This window comes from Penicillium verhagenii (assembly GCF_028828195.1).
Source record: "Penicillium verhagenii strain IBT 33310 chromosome Unknown utg000011l_segment0_segment0, whole genome shotgun sequence".
NCBI classification, from domain to species: domain Eukaryota; kingdom Fungi; phylum Ascomycota; class Eurotiomycetes; order Eurotiales; family Aspergillaceae; genus Penicillium; species Penicillium verhagenii.
In genome coordinates this window covers 630,547-651,696 of record NW_026643175.1, presented here as the reverse complement: position 1 = coordinate 651,696, position 21,150 = coordinate 630,547, and the positions used below count along the sequence as shown (strand labels likewise).

At 47.6% G+C, this 21,150-nt stretch overlaps 7 protein-coding genes across 7 annotated transcripts; 3 read left to right on the top strand and 4 right to left on the bottom strand.

Moving 5' to 3' along the window:
- Nucleotides 1-1,176: 1,176 nt before the first annotated feature.
- N7466_010627 (ribosome biosynthesis protein NIP7) lies at nucleotides 1,177-1,710 on the bottom strand (the record flags this gene model as incomplete). The annotated part of the gene is made up of 2 exons (XM_057170016.1): nucleotides 1,177-1,388; nucleotides 1,467-1,710. 2 exons carry the CDS (start codon nucleotides 1,708-1,710, stop codon nucleotides 1,177-1,179), a joined length of 456 nt encoding a protein of 151 aa, XP_057016625.1.
- A 178-nt stretch (nucleotides 1,711-1,888) lies between these two features.
- On the top strand, nucleotides 1,889-3,937 carry N7466_010626 (nuclear export protein Noc3; the record flags this gene model as incomplete). The annotated part of the gene is made up of 1 exon (XM_057170015.1): nucleotides 1,889-3,937. One exon carries the CDS (start codon nucleotides 1,889-1,891, stop codon nucleotides 3,935-3,937), a length of 2,049 nt encoding a protein of 682 aa, XP_057016624.1.
- Nucleotides 3,938-4,567: 630 nt separating this feature from the next.
- N7466_010625 (uncharacterized protein) lies at nucleotides 4,568-7,583 on the bottom strand (the record flags this gene model as incomplete). Its single annotated transcript, XM_057170014.1, has 2 exons — nucleotides 4,568-7,215; nucleotides 7,316-7,583. 2 exons carry the CDS (start codon nucleotides 7,581-7,583, stop codon nucleotides 4,568-4,570), a joined length of 2,916 nt encoding a protein of 971 aa, XP_057016623.1.
- A 509-nt stretch (nucleotides 7,584-8,092) lies between these two features.
- Nucleotides 8,093-9,589, top strand: N7466_010624 (uncharacterized protein; the record flags this gene model as incomplete). Its single annotated transcript, XM_057170013.1, has 1 exon — nucleotides 8,093-9,589. The coding sequence occupies one exon, from the start codon at nucleotides 8,093-8,095 to the stop codon at nucleotides 9,587-9,589; it is 1,497 nt and encodes a 498-aa protein (XP_057016622.1).
- Nucleotides 9,590-10,403: 814 nt separating this feature from the next.
- N7466_010623 (intradiol ring-cleavage dioxygenase) lies at nucleotides 10,404-11,530 on the bottom strand (the record flags this gene model as incomplete). Its single annotated transcript, XM_057170012.1, has 2 exons — nucleotides 10,404-11,033; nucleotides 11,099-11,530. 2 exons carry the CDS (start codon nucleotides 11,528-11,530, stop codon nucleotides 10,404-10,406), a joined length of 1,062 nt encoding a protein of 353 aa, XP_057016621.1.
- A 2,860-nt stretch (nucleotides 11,531-14,390) lies between these two features.
- Nucleotides 14,391-16,254, top strand: N7466_010622 (uncharacterized protein; the record flags this gene model as incomplete). Its single annotated transcript, XM_057170011.1, has 5 exons — nucleotides 14,391-14,618; nucleotides 14,686-15,354; nucleotides 15,413-15,812; nucleotides 15,870-15,970; nucleotides 16,027-16,254. 5 exons carry the CDS (start codon nucleotides 14,391-14,393, stop codon nucleotides 16,252-16,254), a joined length of 1,626 nt encoding a protein of 541 aa, XP_057016620.1.
- Nucleotides 16,255-16,301: 47 nt separating this feature from the next.
- Nucleotides 16,302-20,168, bottom strand: N7466_010621 (hybrid sensor histidine kinase/response regulator; the record flags this gene model as incomplete). The annotated part of the gene is made up of 7 exons (XM_057170010.1): nucleotides 16,302-16,510; nucleotides 16,567-16,681; nucleotides 16,759-17,047; nucleotides 17,110-18,156; nucleotides 18,217-18,888; nucleotides 18,938-20,023; nucleotides 20,089-20,168. 7 exons carry the CDS (start codon nucleotides 20,166-20,168, stop codon nucleotides 16,302-16,304), a joined length of 3,498 nt encoding a protein of 1,165 aa, XP_057016619.1.
- Between the last annotated feature and the right edge of the window lie 982 nt (nucleotides 20,169-21,150).

The following is a 21,150-nucleotide window of genomic DNA, read 5'->3' as shown; positions in this document are numbered from 1 at the left end:
ATTAGTACTCTCACAGTGGACAGCAACAGAGTGGAACTGCTCGCATGCCAATTGCTGCCCCGCCGTCAGGTTGGGGCGCACGGGTCCCAAGCGCATTTGGGATGGCATGGTGAAATTGATATTGAACCCGCAGATAAGCGGAACGGGATGTGGAATGAGAAGGCGGAATGTCGGAGATAATCGGAGTTAAGGAGTGGAAATTGGAAGAGGAAAGAGTTTCTATGTGTGGGAGATGCGCCTTTGGGTAATGTCGCTCAAGGGTACTCAAAGTCCCTGCACCGACATTGTACGCTTGCTTGAACTTGTCGTGTTCCCCCGCGGGATTACTCAGCGATGGCCTCAGGCGGCTTATCTTATCGTACTATGGGATCCTCTTGTTCTTTACGTTTAGCGAGATCAAGCCTGTCTTGATAGCCTCTGTTTATGATGATCATTGAGCTAGGTATGACGAATATAGTATCTTATCAGTGTGCAAATGGTAGTGATTGCATATATCATTGTTTTATTGACAGTGTTTTGGCTCAAAGTCCAGATTTGTGAAGTTTTGTGAACGTTCCTTCAAGTTATCTGACCACCATCTTATTTGATACAAGAGAAAAACCCCATACCGAAGTGGAATAAGACTTTTTATATTGACATCTAATGACTCCATAAACTCCAGTTTCCGGTTCAACCAATGCTCCTTTAGGTGGTGAAAAGGGTGTCCTCCTGTTAAACGTTAGTAATAGTTCATATAATAGATAGCTCATCTTGTCTATCAGGCAGGGGCCACATGCCTCTCTCAAATATTCTCCTGCATAGGATATTAGCACATGAAAAAAGACTTAAATAGGGGTGGGTCCAAAACTTACCGACGTCTGCTTGCCGGAAGAGAGCAATGGCAGTAGGATCAAGTTTGCGAATCTCAGCAGTGGAGCGAGCAGTCACTGTTTGGGATATTAGCAGAGTGTTTTTTTAGGAGAGAGCAGAAGATGACCAAACATACCTCCGAAGCCCTGTTTAAAAGAGAGAGAAAAGTTATAATCAGTGTTGAGTTTTGTTAGTGATTGTTTAGTTCAACATACCAGAGGGGTATCTAGAGACACGAGAAATTAGTCAAGTCCATAAAACAATGGGAAATAGTGCGACATACCATCCATAGAATATACAATACAGCCAGAATGCTCTGGCGCATCCTCACTCCAGCGAGCAATGTGGGCGCGAACGACGTTGGAACCGTAAAGGAAGGGCACTGTAAACAACAACCATCAGCATGAGAATCTCCACCATAGATTCGTTGGTCTGGGACATACTCTCTCCATTAGGCTTAATCCAAAGGCGGTATCTGGCGTGGGGAGCGATCACGTCGAGGCTGGTCAGGGCAAGACGGAACTTGCCAGTCTTGGTGACTAAAAGAACGAAAGAAAGTCAGATCCAAAGGTTCAAGACATCGTGGGCGGAATAGCTGAAGAATAGGTAAGACTCACATTTGCCAATCATTGTTCCGACACTCAACAAGCTAGCGCGAGGAATAGAAACAGCCAAATTGGCGAGTTTTAAAGGCATATAGAAGACTCGGTCTTTCTGTATGCGGAAGACCATGCGGCCTCCCTCTCCATCGACGCCATCCACAGCAGAAGTGGGGGCAACAAGCTGTGACAAAGAAGAGCCGGTGTAATTGGCGATCTTGGTGAAAAGAGTCTTGGTTTCTTCCTCAGTAAGGGAACGCATGATGGGCGAAAGATGGTTGTTGAAAGATGGAGATAAGTTTCGATAAAATCTCCTAGTGGAGAACTCAGGAAAAAATGCGGCAGAAATAATTTTTAGTCCGCACCGCCTTTCTTCGCCGCAAAGCTTTTGCGCTCTCCGACTCCCGCAAATTTACTATCTCAAAATCAAAATCACAAAAATGGCACGCAGTCAAACGTCAAAGAGAAGGAGATTGAGTCCTCCTGGTGATGGAGGCAAGGGCGAATTGTACACCAACGACGGCGAGTGGGATATCGAGCAAGAGTACGAGCGACGCCCGCGCAAAACGAACAAAAAAGACAGCGAGGTCACACGATTGCCCATCAAAACCTCCGAAGGTTTCGTCCAGGCCAAAGATGAAGTAGAGGAGCCGGCGGATGAAAGCGACAGCTTTTTGGGAACCGATGATGAAGATGGGTCCGGCGAGGAGGAGTCCGAAGAAGAGGAGGAAGAGGAGCAAAAACCCAAGATCCCTGTGAAGGTCCAAATCATGCAAGCAAAGGAAGACTTGGCCCGGATAGCCACTCAAATCAATGAGGATCCTGAAGAGAACGTCGCTTTGTTCAAGACCATGGCCGAGATTGCCGACAAACCAGACTCGCCTCTCACGGTGAAGAAATTGGCCCTCGCGGCTCAGGCTGCTGTCTACAAGGATATTATTCCTGGATATCGCATTCGTCCTCTGAGCGAAGAAGACAAGACTGCCAAGGTTTCAAAGGATGTGCGCAAGCTGCGTGATTTTGAGCAGGGCCTTGTGGCTGGATACAAGAACTATGTCAACAAATTGGCTATGCTGGCCAAGCCTGGCCGGAACCAAACAAGCGCCAGAGATGCCAGCCTCAAAAGCATGGCTATCAACTGCGCTTGCAGCTTGCTTCAGGCTGTGCCTCATTTCAATTTCCGAACCGAATTGATTAAGATTATCATCAACCGACTTGCACGAAGAATTGTGGACCCGGATATGGCCAAATGCCGTGAGACTGTGGAAGATGTCTTCGCCAAGGATATTGATGGTGTTGTCTCTCTTGAGACCGTCCGTTTGCTTTCCAAGATGATGAAGGCCAGAGACTTCCGCATCCACGAAAGTGTGCTGGATACTTTCCTCCACCTACGTCTACTGGGTGAATTTACTTTCAAGGCCTCACAAGACAGCATCGACCGCGAAGAAGAAGACACTGAGCAAATTCGTGGCAAGAAGCAAAAGCAAAAGCGTCAATTCCGTACGAAGAAGGAGCGCAAGGTTATGAAGGAGCGCAAGGTGGTCGAGAAGGACATGAAACAGGCAGATGCACTCGTCTCGCACGAGGAGCGTGATAAGAACCAGGCCGAGACTTTGAAACTTGTGTTCGGTAACTACTTCCGCATCTTGAAGCAGCGGATTCCCCACTTGATGGGTCCCGTTCTGGAGGGTCTGGCCAAGTACGCCCGTCTCATCAATCAGGATTTCTTCGGAGATCTGTTGGAAGCCCTGAAGGATCTCATTGGACACGCCGAGCGTGAGGATGAAGGAGAGGAGGAAGATGAAGATGAGGAAGAGGATGATACCAAGGAAGGTGCTATTTCTGAAGCCGCCAGCCGTGACTCGCGCCGCGAGACCCTCTTGTGCACAGTCACTGCATTTGCTTTGCTGGATGGCCAGGATACTGCCAAGGCTGCAACAACTCTCCACTTAGACCTGAGCTTCTTCATGAAGCACCTCTACCGCTCCCTTTACGCCTTATCTACCAACCCAGAAGTCGAGTTCAACCCCAATACCTCCCTGCGTCTGCCCGATCCGAATTCCCCCGAAGAGTCGTCCAGAATCCGCTCCAAGAACAAGGTCAATTTCCAGACTCCCATGGTCTTGCTTCTCCGTTGCCTCCAGTCGACACTGCTATCCCGCGCACACGGTAACCCACCCCCAGTTCGACTTGCCAGTTTCTCCAAGCGTCTCATGACCTCCACTCTCCAACTTCCCGAGAAGTCTGCTCTCGCCACACTTTCTCTCCTGCACCAGGTCTCTAGGCACCATGGGCGTCGCATCTCTCCTCTGTGGCACACGGATGAGCGCAAGGGTGACGGTGTGTTTAACCCATACTCCACTGATATCGAGGGTTCAAATGTGTTTGCTGGATCGGTTTACGAGGGCGAATTGTTACGGCAACACTACTGCCCGCAGGTCCGCGATGCAACCATTGACATTGAGAAGATGCTTCTTTCTGCCAAATAGACGATTTTGTGTCCATTGTGAATGTTTATAGAGAAGGCTGGTTACGATATTCTTACTTTGAGGATGTAAATTTCAAAAGCGATTCATATTTTTGTGGCTATCTTGGTTCTTCAATCATTAATGGTAAAAAATATTGCACGCAAATTCGAACGCTTGATCAGATGAGAACTGTAGTCTCTTTCAACTCCTTTCAACCCCTTACAACTCTTCCTCGTCTGCACACATCCCAGTAGCTCATGTCCGAGCATAGTCTTCCAGTCCACAACTCACCACGACGTACATCATCTCCCCGCGTTAGCAAATAAAACACAGGGCGAACTTTCAGATCCTTACAACTCTTCCCCGTCTGCACACACTCCAGTAGCTCATGTCCGAGCATAGTCTTCCAGTCCACAATTCACCACAACACACTTCATCTTCCCGCATTAGCAGATAAAACACAAGGCGATCTTTCAAATCCTTACAACTCTTGCTCGTCTGCACACACTCCACTAGCTCGTGTCCGAGCATAGTCTTCCAGTCAACAATTCACCACAACACACTTCATCTTCCCGAACGTTAGCAAATAAAACAAAAGGCGACGTGGCAACCTCTGTGGAAATTGATACAAAATGATCATTTGAAGGTTGATCAATCGGACTTGGTATCAGGAACAGAGACATGGTCCCATTCCTGTAGGGTATCTGTCGAATGGACATCCTTTCGAACATCCTCGCTGCACCGATGAACGACAGTATCCGGCGACACACTCTCAACAACACACCCACGGTCATTCACTGTAGGGGTAACATCTCTAACCGAACGAACTTTATTGACGGATTCCAGGTCAGGGCGAGGCTCGGCAAACGCAGAAACAGAGCCATCAAGAACATTTTGCTCCGCATTGTTCTCGAATGTCTCCGTGGCAGTCTCATAGGAACTGAAAGATTTATCATTTTCAGTCCGAGATCCGGCTCGGAGCGCAGGGTGAGTGGCGAACTTATGATCTTGCGAAACATGTGGGAAAGGGGTAGGAATACGCTCAATAGAGCGGGCGTGTTCAGCATTGCGCGGGCTAAAAGAAGTGCGAGGGATAGCCGGCAGAGGAGGAGTAGAAGAGCGAGATCTGGTGGCTATTTCCTCAGGGTTTGTAGCATTCGACTTTGAACGGCGACCGCGGGAAGGCCAGCCAAACCTGCTATTGCTGCTGCCACCACTGGAAGCAGTGTCGCTGACATCGCGGCGACGAGTGCGGATGCTAAACAAGTTCCATTTCTTCACGTCATCGTTGTTCTTGGGCTTAGCGAGGGGGGACTTTTCCTTGGTGTTCTTGATATCTGGTGAGCTGGACGTCATATCTTTGATTCCTTTGATAATCCCCTTTCCAGTAAGAGAAACACTGCGTGGCATCATACCAACTACCTTGCTATCCGACTTTGGGAGTCGTTGGCCACGGATAGGGGTTATGGCGACATCCATGGCAGCAGTGCTGACCCTAGGGGCGGTACTGGCCTTTGGAGTGAGCTGAAGTTGCTTTGGAGTAGTCGGGGTATTTCTTGGAGGGACTGGAGTATGCTCCAAGGCAGCCGGGTGCCTCTTGGGTGTTGCAAGAGCTTCTTCGGGAGAAGACAGAGGGCCACATACGGCCGAATAGATCAAGGGCTCGGTGCTGTCAAGGCTAGAGTAGCTTACTTGGGGTGTGACACCTGCAGATACGAAAGAAGCATTGTCCTGGAAGGTCATTGAGCTACCCTGGTGAGCCTTCATGTATGCGATTTCCCTTTCAATGTCCGCATTTTTCTGCATGTGGCCATGGATAAAGCTCTGGTTATCATTGCATATGTGCTTTGCAATAATTTTTTCAGTTGTCAGCTTCAGTTCACCATAAGATATGGTGAGAGAGCGAACTTCGTTCTGCAGTTCATCGATAACCCTGTTCTCAAAGTCGCTCAGCCGTTGCTCCATGACGCCGATTTCAAGACGGATTTCGAGATGGAACTTCATCATCTCCCGGGAGATTTGGCATTGCTTTGAGAAAAGATCCGAATTGGCACGACTCAAATCACCATTGCTTTCAATTTGATTCTGAAGTTGATCGCCAACCCAGGCGCAAAGCTCCTCAATCTTTTTGCTCATAACGGCAACCCCAGTATCTGTTCTTTGTTGGATGGATTTGATCATATCCAGAATGTCATCAAGTTGGTGGACAAAGATTCGACTCCGTTTTGGATTTTCATCGTGCGTGGTCTCGTTCAGCGGGAGATTCGACTTCTTCAGACGCTCCTTGAATGACGGAAGATAGTTGGGGAGAGATTCAATGGGTGATTCATTGTTGTCATATGCACCGGCAGTAAGTGGAATATTCTTCTGCTCATTACCACTGGAGATTGGTCGGTACGAATCATCAAACCAGCTGCCTGGAAGATATTTCACTTTACCTTCTCTCTCAGTCAAGTCGCTAATATTGGGAGGCGAGTCCTTTGTGACGGGGTAATTTGGCACAGGTGCAGTATTGGGAAAGGAAGGCAGCCTGGTTGGAGTTTCGCCAATAGAAGGAGGAATGGCAACTCCATGACGGCGTCTTTCATGAGTAATTGGAGGGAAGGGAGAGGTGCAAACTACCGGGTTTTCATTCTCTTCAATGGTCGACGTGATTGTGGAAGACGAAGCTCGACTTCCCGATAGACTGGCTCGTTGGCTAGTTGGTTTGACGAGAGAAGATGTAGGTCTTGCACTGGAGAATGTCCCCGAGGAAGGCAGAGGAATTCTCTTGGCGGAGGGCTGCCGGGGCTTCACTGGAGGAGCTTGTAGAGGTATGGGTGGTAATATGTCACTTTTCTTAATTGGGTGGGTCTTGGTGTGTAGGTTGGATCCCTGACTGCTTGAGCTCGACCCAGTTGGAATTCCATTAGGATACTCATGAGGGCTTGAATTGTTGGAATGAGCAGGTGAAGCATCCTTGAGGGCTTCCTTCCGTAAGTCCTTGAAGCTCAATTTTGACTTGATCATCTCAAAACGCGACCTCTTCCTGCCTTCAGGGCTATCCTGAAAGCCTATGGGCTCGGGTGTGGTGTGTGCCAGAGACGAAATAGGATCACTAGCCAAGCGTTTGCGCAAAGTATTGGGTCTTTCAACTTTATCTTCACAAGTATTTGAGCAATTGTTAGAATCGGTTTTCATGTGACGAGGCTTAGGCATGGGAATTGCGAGACCCTCCTCATAATCGAGGCTTGACATTTTGCGAAGCACTGGAGGAGGGCGTGGAACATTTTCTTCAGGGCTGCGGGAAGCTGAGCGGGCTGAAGGTGATAAATTTGTCAGTCGAGTTTATTCAAATTTCAGATATCACGAGCGTGAGAAATCGAGTTATTGGAAGTAAACACGGATACACAAGCTTACCACTGGCTCGACGAGGAAGACTGCTTCCATTGGCAGGAATAGGCTTCAGCAGAGAGAAGGCATTCCCAGGCTGGAATTTGGTTCCAGATTGGAGGAGGGATGCCCGCATATCAAGGCCTAGTCCATCAAGGTGAGAACGAGTAACAGTGGGACTTCGCACAGGCATTTGATTTCCCGGGGGAGGTTCACCAGAAGACGCATTGTTGACTTCAAATGACTTCTGACGGTCAGTCATTTGGTCGGGGGGCTTTTCATTCTCGTTTTGCATTGTTGATGTTGTTAAATCCGATACCAGTAGGATGATCTGCTTTGGGGACTGGAAAGGAACGACAATTTAGTTGATGCAAAAGAGCGTGAAATTGAAATAGGATTGGGGGGAAGGAGGGGAGAGGAAAAGAGGGATGAGGGAGAGATGAGGGAGAGAATAATTGAAACAAGTTACCAGTGAGAAAAATATTGGAGACAAAATTCAATCACATGAGGTGTTTGCCAATTAACTGAACCCTCTTAGCTCCGTCCACTTTATATAACAGCGAGTCAACGTTTCTCAACTTCGATCTTTCTCTACCTTGACCATCAACATTCTTGAATCTTGATTCCGTTTGCCCAATAGCTTCGTCTTACGGCATATTTCCAATCTCGTTACACTTCGCTCAATCAACTGAGCTGAGCCTTACAGTTTCCAGAGGCAACTCAAGCAAGTCATATCATTTCTCTTTCAACGTCTTAACCGACTTACTGACTCTAACTGCCCAAGTCCAGTTCTGGCTGCCAACCATGTATCTTGATCAACCTTCCAATCAGTCCCCCAACCAATCCCCCAACCAATCTGCTATTCAACCCAAGCCTTTTAGCCAGACTCCTGGCAATGAAACAATGACTCAACCGTCACCTTCCACAGAGCTCGAGAGTTCTTTGGAAACAAACGGTTATTTCGATATTGAGGATTCTCTCAAGATGAATCCTGCCATGGAACACGCAAAGACAGTTCAACCGGAAGCTCCTGAGAACCTCGAAGCTGACAAACCTAAGGGCACTACAGAGGTGAAAGTCGGAAACGATACTCGGGCACCTACTGAGCCTCATATCACCAATGATTCTCCCAAGATTCCCGAAATCTGCGGAGTCAGTGATGAAACAATGCCTCAGATCCCTGAGTCGGAAATTAACCCACCCGATTCCGATGCTCTTCCACAGGCTCAATCCCCAGTGAGGAAAGCTACGCAAAAGACGGGAGTCACCCCAGAGCCAAATGGTTCTGGTGACAAAGTTCCTACAAGCTCCGAGTCTAAAGAACAGCCCGCGTCTCAAGAAAAGGAAGCATTGACTACCGCAGCTTCAAAGGAGATCCTGGACAAAGGCAACACAGTTACTGAAGCTTTAGAATCAGAGAAGCCTAAGGCTCTAGCCAAACCCAAGGCCTCGGCCAAACCAAAGGCTCCTCCGAAACCAAAAGCTCCTCCAAAACCCAGATCCGCCTTAAAGAGCAAGGCTTCTGCGGCAGCCAAAGAGACCGAAGATTCTCCAAGCAATGAAAATGCAAAGGAACCCAGTCAAGCTAAAAAGCAGCCCAGAGCCAAAGCTGCCCCCAAGCCCAAAGTCCCCGAAAAGCCCAAGTCTCCTGTCCTGGAAGAGGTGATTGTGGAAGATGAAGCCCCATCTCAACCCAGGGACTCGACTCCGGCTACCAAGCCTGCTCCTAAGAGGAAGCCCAGGAAGAGCAAAGCAGCAGTCTTATCATCCGAGCCAGATGAGCTTGAGACTATCCAGCAGCCCAAGGGCCCAGCTTCTTCCAAAAAAGCACCAGCTGGTGAAAAAGTGGCAAATAAGCCGCAGCCAAAGACTCCCAAGCCAGCCGCCAAGCGCAAGACTGCCGGTATCTCTACGGAAGTCGACTCCGGTCCCACAGTTCCTAAGAAGCGCAAAGTCACTTTTGAAGTTCACGGGGCGATTAGCCTCAATCCTGACCACTCCCTAGTAAAGGAGCTCAACGATGTGACAAAACTGATGTCGGAGGTTGAGGCAATTGACAGGGAGCTTGGATCACCAGAGGCGAAAGTCGTTACGGAAAAGATGCGTGATCGACGCCGCCTAGTTGACCAAATTGATCATAAGAAGGAAGTTATTTCATATGGGATTTACATGCAGCCCAAGAGTGTCCAGACTCTGCTAGTTGAAGCATACCGGGAGAATTTCGATGAAGATCCTTTCCCTCGCATTTGCGATACAGACTTTGACTCTGATGACGTGGATCCTCCAACTCCCCAAAACTGATGTCTTGCGTTCTTGAACTTGCGAATTACTGAAGGATCGTTTATTATTTTTCTTGGCAGTATCATTTGGTTTTCTTAATCTGTACTTTTATGGGGCCGATGGTTATTGTTCCTAATATCTACTTATGAGGGGTTGATTTGCTTAACAAATTGCTGTACTTGACAAGGTTAAAAAATTGAAAATGAAATTATTCGAGACATTCCGCAACTGTAGCCAAGCTTTGAACCGCGAGTTGAAGCAATCCCACTGAATCTTAGAATATTACTCATGATGTATGATGAGCCGTGGGGTTCAAAGGAGCATAGGTATGCTTACCTGGGCAGGATCCCGAGGGCACTTGGGAGTTTACTTAATTAGGAGGATTTTGTACCTACTAGTAAGCACTAGAATTGACATAGCAAACTTGGACTTTCAATAAGGAAGAGTATAGTAGATGTCATACATATGTAAGCAGTACTTGTGCACGGTATCTACTGAGTACTTGAGAAGGGTTACATACCCAGAACTTATTAGTACTTGCCAGTGAGACAGGCATTGCAGTACTCTACTCAGTACCTACTAGTAGTAATTGCACATCAAACGATCGTCCAAATAACGGGAATGGCTTCAAGTCTAGTAAATTCAAAAACATCTCTAAAAACTTTATAATATAGCCCTCCAATAGCCTGGGTTCTCTATCAACAGGGAAAGGACAGAAACCATTTTCATCAAACCCAAATCTTCCAGCATCTGAAATATCGTGGGAATCATCGGTTGCACAGCGTGGCATTCTCCAAATGTTCAATCACATTTGGTGCTAATTGAATCAAGAAATTTAACACTTGCCACCATCAATCTCGGTGTAGTCACCGCACTCGGTACCAGTAACATTCTTGCCACCAGTGGAGGTGAGAACATTGGTGTAGTAAGGGTAGTGGTGAGCAGAAGTGTTGATAGCAACCTGGACCCAAGCGAAGATACCATCCTCAATCTTGTCACCAAGGTAAGCATAGTTAAGAACCGGGTCGGAGGTAGTAGATCCCTCTGTCTCCTGCTCAAAGACACGGTCGACGCTGTTATGGGTCTGAGGAATCTTGTTGGTGTTGTAGGGGTAGGTGGACTCGACCTTCTCGATAAGATCCTGATCGTAGAAGAACTGTCCAATGTGGGGGGTGTAGCCTCCGGCAAGGGTGTTGTTGGGAAGCAAGGTAGTGTTGACGTGTGCAACGACGTGGTGGTGGGTGGTGCGGCCATCGTAGTGACCGGGGAATAGAGTCATGAAAGTAACAACGCCATCCTCGTCGGTACGCTGGACACCACGCAGGAAAGTGGTATCGTGGTTGGAGAGGTCGCTGGGGTTTCCGTTGCCCGAAGCGACGAGACCGGAGTAGACACCGGTGGCATTGCAGCCCCAAATTTCGGCGAACATGTCGGTGATGGGCTCGCAGGTCTCAACGTCGATGTACTAGTTCATGAAAAGGTCAACTTCAATGCCAATATGGAGATCTCGATCGAGGGGTCGTTTCTCACCTGCTCCTCAATGATTACTGGAACACCGGGCTGGCTCTCCAGGATGTTGGAGCGAAGACGTTCTCCAACAACCCAGTAAGGACCACTCTCGCCCTCTGGGTTGAGTGGAATGCTAGTAGCGGACCACAAATCCTCAAAGGGAGAGTTGAGCTTGACGTTCTCCTCGTAGTGAGAAGTGTTAAGCACCTTGCTGGTGTCCTTCTTGTGCAGACGGCGGCGATGCATGTAAATGGTTGCCTGGCGGCGAGCAATGTTGCGCTGGTGAGCACCGGTGTTCTCCCAGTGCAAAGCACACCCCTCTGCGGAGCGACGGACGTTTTGCTTGTATGCCTTCAACTCAGGAGAAGCGTCTTCCTCGTGGTGTCCTGGGTGAGCAGTAACCATGAGGGGGCCACCAATGGCGGCCAACGTGAGGAGGCGAGTCAATTGCATTGTGATGAAGAGTATTCTCAAAGAAGTTTCCCAAGATTGTTGTGAGAGTGAATACTGCTATCGAGCTTGATCAATGGTGAATTGGGCACCCTTTTATATTTCTCGACAGCCTCGATGGTTATCCATATTCAATCCTTCAGGTAGTGTCTAGGGAGAATGAATAGCCGTCAGCGACAATCTTTACCTATGCTGTACTCAGTGTTGGAGCATTGTGTAAAATGCCAAGATGGAAGTCATCATCGGCGAGTTTCACTCCAAAATGTGGTTGGCAATCGGGAGTAAAGCTTGCCAATCTCAATTAAAACAGTAAATATGATTGGATTTCTATGAGTTAGCTTGCCAATCGTGATCGTGCGATTGGATGTGATGGACCCTTCCTGATCCTTCCTTTCATGTGTAGTCTCCAGTGCTGGGTCACGATAACTCCGACGGGAGAGAAGGATCGGTCTTTATGCGCCAAGACTTTATAGAGGCACTAAGCATGTGGCGAGCGCTGTATGTTACGTGGCCCAGTGATTGCGGGTTAACAATGAATACTAGTAGCCTGTCATGGGTCCAGCAATACTCCGTCAGCAATTAGTAGGTCCACCGACGGCGAAGATCAACAGATCATTCGGACTAATCCGAATCTCGGCTACCCGTCCCCGTGTTAATATCCAACTCGGGGACTTTTCAGCGCCATGCCCGGTCGGCTATTTTTCGAGACTTCGGGATCTACAGATTCATTCAGTCGGCTGTATTGGAGAAGTCAGTACTGGCAATTTGCATCTAGAAAAAGTTGGACACGGCAATGGCATGGAATGGATAGCTTGAAACGGAGAGAGATCACCTTTGGAATTGACGATTGATCTCATTATGGGGCCTTCCAAGGTTCTAGCTCAAGACCCATGGATGTGCCATTTGATGACAATTGAGTGTTGCCCATTTATCCACCAGCCGCACCAGCCTTGGAATGTCGTATTGCAGAAATATTATCTTCAGGTTTTGATGGTTATTATTATCTTGTTCCCTTAGTAAGTCTATTGAGTGGGTCTTGTTCCTGATATAAAACTAAGCTACCTTTGAAATAATTGACTGTGATAGGCAGATCATGTGGGTCAGATACACAGACCGGCTTAATTCTCTTCCTCTTCAATCCTAAAAAGGAAGAAGAGATGACAATCAGCTCGCAATATCCAGTTAAACTTGAGATATTATGCACGCAATTTATATAGCCCCTTGAGGAGTTCCGGATCAAGGTACTCTGATTGTACTGCAGAATCCACCAACATTTCAAGGTTGGAAGGATCTGCACCAGCTCCGGCTACAATCTATTGTGGACCCTTCAAATGTTACAGTATGAGGGCCCCATTTGAAGGACGGCCTATTCATGCATGAATGTTCAAATGTTGCTCAACTAAAACCTTGGCAGTTAATTAGATGGTGGGCTGTGTGCTTGACATTTTACGATGGATAGTGTTTTTCCGTCCATATTTGGGGGTATCACATCTCTGGACTGTTCAAATGTTCAAATGTTGTTCATCAGGGGCGCTGGGCCCGACAGTTCCAAGTTGCAGGATGGATAAATTCAATACCGTGAGAACACTGCCAAGTCACACTATATGCACGACTCAGCACGAGTCCACATATTTTAGACTTGGTCTCTGCCCGGAAAGATAAAGCGAGTGCGAGAATAGTTCTGTATGAATCAATGGTGGTACGTACCATTTGTTTTTCGAGTTCCGGATCCTATGTCATTCAAACCAATGGTTCATGTCCAAAGTGGACTTGCTGAGTCTATCTCAAAGATCAACAGAATCTTTTTTCGCTCCACAATAGATCAAAGCCCAGTGTGAGTGGCGCAAAAACAACAGTTCCGGCTGCCCGTGAGCCTGTCCACTTGAACGGGTAACCTTGGAAGCCAACAAGGATTTCTTAGTAGAAATTGGGACTTCTATTTCAAAATTTGGAATGTGAGAAGCACTAACTAAGTCAAGCGCTGTTTGGAAGTGTTTGGTCATGTGACCTGTATCATCACTCTATCTTGTGTAGATAGCTCCGAGTCGTTCTCTCTTTCTCTTCTTCTTCTTCTTCTTCTTTCTTACTTACAGCACCCAATACTACCACATTACGTTCTCGCCCTCCTTCCCTCGTAGACTTGTTCTTCGTGTTCTCTTTAGAAGGATTTGATATTACACAAGATCATCAAAAAGAACTCCAAGGTATTGCTGAACTTGCACTAATCCTTCTCCCTGAGCAGCTTCGCGGGAGATTAGGGAATAATATCTGTTCAGGCCAGTAACTCTGTTGTAGTAACCACTACTGGCGACATCTTACCGTTCAGTGAACAAAGACTGAAGAAAACTTTAGAACAGGTACACATTCGACCTACCTGGTGAGCCAAGTATTGCTCTATCTGACTAATGTTATATGTTCCTTGTTCTTAAGTGCAACCGTCAAAATGGTCCAAGGATTAAGCCTAAAAAATACTTACTAATTAGTATTTCAGTATTTCCTCTACCTCATACAGGTGGTGGGATCAACTGACCAATAGGCTTGGAGGACGCTACCCGCCAGCCAATCAGATCGCGGCGTGTACCCATCGAAGTAAACGGTGATCTTTGATGATCACAGCATTTTTCTGCGAATGGTATCATTTATTCCAGATTCTACTGATCTATAATCCAAAATAAAAGCTTATCGAGTTCCAACTCCCCACTATCCGTATGGTCTCCACAGGGAATCCTCATCCGCCTACGAATGGCGCAATTCCCGTCACATGGCACATGTCGTGATCAATAAATGCCAAACGGGCAGAAGCAGCTCTGCCATTTCCGCGCCCGAGTCTAAACAAAGACCGATCCGATATTCAGCATCCACAATGTCAAAAAGGGTCTTATACAACACTTTCGAGGCAAAAGACTCCTCTGTTGCCCTCCTTCAACCCCCATCCACGCCAGCCGAATCCGATTCATACAGCCAAAGTGGGGCAATAGCATCAGGCGGCTCGGCGGAGTACTACTCGCCTGTACCAGGATACGAGGGGAACCATCGATATGACCCGAAAGCAACATGGACAGCGAAAGAAGAGCAGAGACTTGTCCGGAGGGTGAATTTCACTCTTCATCCCTAGTGAACGGGCAAGAACATCCACCACTAACCAACATATGGCCTAGCTTGACTACCGAATCTGCTCTTGGGTCTGTCTGATGTTTTTCGCTCTGCAGCTGGACCGCGGCAATATCTCCCAAGCTTTATCTGACGGCATGCTCGGTGATCTGGGGCTATCAACGAACCAATATAACTATGGAATGACAATATTCTATTTCTGCTTCCTATGCGCCGAGGTTCCCTCGCAAATGCTCTCGAAGAGACTGGGCCCAGACCGGTGGATTCCTATACAGATGGTCGTCTGGAGCGTTATTGGGATTTCTCAGGGATTCGTGAGCGGGCGGAAGAGTTTCTTTGCGACGCGCGCTCTGCTGGGACTGGTTGAGGGCGGGTTTATCCCCGATGCGCTGCTTTATTTGTCCTACTTCTATACGAACAAGGAGCTTCCGATGCGAGTCGCGCTGTTTTATTGTTCTTCGAACGGTACATATATTGTTGCGGCGTTTTTGGCTTTCGGGATTCTTCATATGCGCGGGATAGGCGGTTGGGAGGGCTGGAGGTGGCTGTTCGTGCTTGAGGGTACTGTCACGGCTATTATTGGTCTTATCTCGTGGTTCTACTTGCCTCCTAGTCCCACGCAAACTGCAAGCTGGTTTCGTGGAAAGGATGGTTGGTTTACGGAGAAAGAGGAGGTTATTATGGTCAACCGTGTCTTGCGTGATGACCCAGGCAAGGTGAGAGTCAAACCCATGAACGGCTGTTATCCCAGGCTCAACTGACTATTTCAACCAGGGCGGAATGCATAATAGACAAGGCTTGACATTAAAGCTTTTATGGGCCAGTCTGATGGACTACGACCTTTGGCCTCTTTACTTTATCAGCATTACCATGCTAATCCCTACACACCCGCAATCCGCATACTTGACCCTATTCTTGAAGTCTTTGGGCTTTGATACTTTCCAAGTTAACCTGCTGACTATCCCCGGATACATTTTGTTTCTGATCCAACTAGTCCTCTGGTCCTGGGTATCTGAACGAATCAACAATCGCATGGCTATTGTTCTTTACTATTCGTTTTGGTGCATTCCCCTTCTATTGGCACTGGAATTCCTTCCATCAACTGCAAGCCCCTGGGCCTGGTACGCAATCACCGTACTTATAATTGGGCATCCATACATACATTCCATAAACGGTGAGAACTGCATGTATGAATTTTCTGAAAAGCCATATCACTAACAAAATTATGCAGTGAGTCTGATCTCACGTAACGCTGGATCTGTACGCACGCGCACCGTTGGGAGTGCTGTGTACAATATGATCTGTCAAGCCGGTGCCATCATTTCATCCAATGTCAGTGCAATATCTCCCTTCGGTGGTATATGAATACGTGACTGATCTACTCACAGGTCTACCGGGATGATGACAAACCTTACTATAGGAGGGGGAATAGGATTCTTCTTACCGTCGTAGGTTGGAATATTGTGATGACCATCTTCATCAAATGCTATTTCGTATGGAGAAATAGAACCCGCGAGCAGATTTGGAATTCCATGAGCGCGGAGCAGAAGAATCACTATCTCAAAACGACAGAGGAAGAAGGTAACAAACGGTTAGATTTCCGATTCGCTCATTAAATTATAATTAGAAGTCTTGATTTCGTGTGCATTGTGGTATATTGACTTCATACGTGAATAAGTTCACGGAGCTTATCGAGCGATAGTGGCTTGACCAGGTAATCGTTAACTCCGGCCTTAAAGGCAGCCTCTTGTATATCATTGGAAGCGACCGCTGTGATGGCGATGATCGTGGATGGTTGGAGGCCTTGCTCGCGTTCGTGTTGTCGTATTCTTTCCGTTGCCTCGAGTCCATCCATTACGGGCATCGATATATCTGCTGATGTTAGAGAAATGTCCCAGGGGGAGGAATGCGTTACATCTGACGCTTACCCATCAACACAAAGTCATATGGCTGTTTGGCACTCTCGTACTTCTCAAGGGCTATAAGTCCATTGAGTGCCGTTTCATAATGACATCCAATTTTTCGAATGAAAGTGGACATGATCTAATATTATAGAAGTCAGTTTAGATGCCCCCAAGGGTATGGTAGATATCATGGGGATTTGCATATGATTCACGCACCTTAAGATTTATAGAGTTATCGTCCACAATAAGGACGTTAATTGGCTTTGGTTGGGTCTCAATTTGAGGGACAATGATTTCCGGTCGATCGAGAACATTAGCGACCGCGAGGTCGTCTCCCAGGACAATAATCTCCGGTGTGTCCCTAGAGCTCAATTGTGCTTCCAAGGGCGGATCTTGCTGTATTATGGACAAAACCGGAGCGATCTCAGTAGTTGCCGGTGAATGTGGCGTCTTGTAAACTTTCATAAATCTTTCCGCTGCATCAAGAAGAGATTTGGGTCCAAATCTGTAACAAAAATTAGTTGACCTATGAACAACAGAGTATAGGAGAGGGGTTCTTGAACGCACGGTTGAGATACGCGTATGAAATTGTCCGGTAAGTCACCTGTCAAAGGTGATGTTTTTCCGTCAAGGACAATGAAGAATTTCAAGACATTTTCGCAACTTCTGGCCATCTCTGGTTCCTCGATTAACAGTTTGTGGAGGTCAGCTCCCTCAATTATCACCACATCACCAAGCTCTTCATGTGGAGACTTTGCTGTCGAAAGATCCCATCCTAGTTTTGTCATAAAGACATCAAACAGTGCATTTTGGATGGCCAACTTTCGTTTGGCGTCGACAGTCAAAATCCCAGTTGGGACATCATGCAAGGCCGGTTGCCCGTGTAGCCCAATAAGGCATGCTCGGATCGGGACCGGTGAAGTTGAAGATCCTGAAAGCAATGAAGAATCTGTTACTTCGGCGGAGGGAGCTGGTCTGTGGTATTTCACAGGTATACGGATATCCACTTGGGTGCCTGCGCCCTGCTCGCTTCTGATGTCAATTTCACCGTCTAGGGATTTGACGAACTTCCGTACGATGCTGAGGCCAAGCCCGACTCCTGGCGAGAGTGAGTCTTCCTTGGCGAATGGGGAAAACAGCTGGTTCTTGAGATATTCCCGTGAAATTCCACTTCCGGTATCTTTCACGCATAAGTGGGCAAAAGACAAGCTGTTATTAGTATTATCTGACTTCGTTTTGGACAATGTAACCTCAATGAGGCCTCTATTTGTCCATTTCATTGAATTGCCAAGAAGATTCAGCAGTATTCCTCTCCAGGCAGTTGCGGCAGACCGCACAGTCCAAAAGTCAGGCTGGTCAACCCGAATAACCATTGAAACTCCATTGTTACTGTTAGTACTATGAAGGTCTCCAGCGGTGTCAAAGACAGTAGTGGATTTATCAGCCAGAGTGGGAACGAATCGGGATTTTTTGTCAGCACAAAGAGCGGTGGCAACTTCTTCGATTAATGTGCCAAGGTCAAAGTCCGAATCTTGACCGCTAGCTTTTCTTCCTATTTTGGCGTTGTCTGGTTTTTTTCCTGTCGCCAAATCATTGATCCTGCAGTACTCCAATCTGTGAGGAATTGCGTCAGTATGTCTTTGTAGTTGCAGACCCCAGGATTGGTAAGCTCACAGATGGTCTATGGTGTCGAGCAATGCCAGGCCCGAAGTGTCTATCATTTTGACCATTTCATGCTGTGAGGGCTGGAGTGGCATGGTCTGCAAAAGCTCGGTGCTTCCAAGGATACCATGCAGTGGAGAGCGAAGCTCATGGTTAATGGAAGATACAAAATCGAATTTTGATTTTTCAGTCGCTGTGAAGTGCACCCTAGACACCTCAGAGATGATGGAATCACCAAATACTTTGAAATAGTGCAGTTCCTCCATTCCCAGAGGGCGGCAAGCTTCCTGTGTCCAGACCAGGGTTCCTGCTAGCCAGTGTGATTTATTCCAATCCCACAATGGGATGAAGAGTACGGACTTCGCATCTGGTAGCTTCTGTGCAAGGTGACGAGCAACCTGCTGCTGTAATGTTTCCGGCTCAAAGGGTTCATCGTCGAGATTAAAAATATGCCCGCTCGGGAAGTTGTGGATCAGGGTACGCAGGAAGTCTTCCGAAAGGGCGAGGTCAGATTCTGAACTGAGAGAGTCGGTGGTCAAACAATTCAAAGAGCGGCATAGCCTTTCTTTGTTATCAGACGATTGCTCGGCAGAGTAGCCAAGCAACCAAGGCTGCGGATTAGTCACAGGCTCAGAGTCCCCGAGTTTGGGAGACTCTCCGTTTTCAAAATCATCCCCGAGGTCGCTATATAGTGTTAGGGGGAGGGTATCCGATTTCAAGGGATGATACTAACAATGCTGAGTCGCCTTGACGTGCATCGAGAAAGACCACACCATCCAAGTCCATTGAACCTCTCAAAAGTTCACTAGCCCGGGAAAATATGGCAGCAACACGTTCTGCAATGGGCACATCTTCCATAGCTGACTCCGTACCAAAGTAATCGTTGCATAGTCGTTCTGCAGATTCCGGTGAGCCTGGAGCAAGCGATGATGGCTGTGTCGTCGGTCGTGTCATTTCCGAATCTTTGGCCTCCGAGAAAAGAGAAATGGCCGGCTCCTCCTCCTTGGTTGCTAGAGACGATTGATCCAATGTTGATTTCGTGTTGGATGATTTAGTAGTCAAAGCCGACGTAACTGGCTGAGTTGAATCAATGGCATTACTTGTAAAGTTCAGGTTATGAAAATTCAGGGTTTCCGGGGCTGAAAGTTGCTCGAGATGGTCTGGGATGCCAGATTCCGCATGTCCTTTGACAAAGTTTGTCAAGCCCTTGACCAGATTTTCAGCGCGATTGTGATAATGAGCGACCCGAACATTCTCAAGATGTTGAGAAATAGCATCGGCAATCTCCTGAAGCGCAGCAACTTCCTCATCTCCAAAATGGGTGCGGGTTTTGTTGTCCACCACACAGTATGAGCCGAGTACATATCCAGAGGGGCTGTATAGGGGGACCTCGGCGTAGAATCGGAAGTATGGCCATTCAAGAACATATGGACGGGTGTTGTAGAAATCATCCACGGTAAAGTCGCGGATGATATTGCGAGTTCGATTTGCTGTTATGTTTGTCGTGTTCGTCACCCGTGAGGAGTCCTGTCCTGTGAAGAGACGTATAGCATGGGGGCAGACACCCCATTCCAGGTCCAATGTCCGAACGCCGAGGTAGATCCCATCATCAGGGAGGTGTTGATCTTCGTTGCGCAAAGAGGTTGACGCGGTTGCTTCTGCGATGAGGTGCTGTTGTTCACCATCAATGATGGAGACAAAGGATCGGTTACACCCAAAGCGATAGACGCCGAGTTGGGTGAGCGCAGTGAGTGTAGAATCAGGCGAGAGACGAGGGCTGCTGATTGATTGTGGATCTTGATCGAATGTACAATAATATCTAAAAACCGTTGGAAATTATGATCAGCATGTGGCGGCAAGGTTAGATAAGAAACGAGCGCCCACCTTGATAGATCTCGGATTCTGTCTTGCTCTGAGTAAATCCTAGATTCACGCGGACGTGCTGGTCCGGTGTCTATTGCCATAGTTGTTTGGCATAGAACTCAAGCCCACGATGGATCAGATCATGTTTGAATGTTTGAGGGGGACCCCGATCTGGAAACCGGTTTTCTCGTGAAAATTGAAAGATCAATTCTGATTGGTGGATCAGATCTTTTCCCCCTCTGTTGCTCCTCAGTGTTGGCCATTATAGGTTAAGCGCGATATGCCACCTGCCACTTGCCGGAGCATAATTTTTGAAGTCTTCTTGTGTGCATTCTAGATCACTGGTCATGACTCGCGAGGGCGAATGTCCCCTAGAGCGTGAGCCACGTGACACACTGTGAGTAAACACGTGATTCAAACGGCCTCTTTGCATCGACCAGTTAGAGTCTTCTCCTCTGAGTCATGTGCTTCGTCGCTACACAATGCCTTTGTCGTGACTGGAAGAACCAAGTGGATTGGGAGGTAGAAAGACCTCAATGTAAAATCAAGAAAAACACCCCAAACTAGGACAGGCATTGAAGGCCGACATAAACAGGAGGCTGATTGGCTGCAAGGTGGAGGACGATGTATTTGATACAGCCAATCAAACGCCATGATTACAGGGTGGAGCTCATGGTGAAATGCTGCCAATCATTTTCTTCATTTCGGGGGTACCTGCAGCTTGGCGGCGCCCATGCCTAGGGCTCGGCGGAAAGATTGGCGTCTTCAGTATGGAGTACCTCACTCGGTGCTTTGCTCGGGCTTATCCGAGGGAACCACTACATAGAGTTGTATCGCTTATTTTCATCCTCATCGGCAATTTCAGCGAACCCTGAATGCATTCAGCGCCACATCCGTCAATAGATCGTGTCAATTGGCATGATTTTCAGTACCACCAGCTGATATTGAGGGAGCCTCGATTTCGATTTGGCGTAGTGGGGACAGGAAATGTAGGGCTCAGATGGATAGATAAGGGGACCAGGGCCGTGTAGCCTTGCGTCGGTGCCAGCTTTCGTTCCTCCCATACCCATGCGCGGGCGCTCA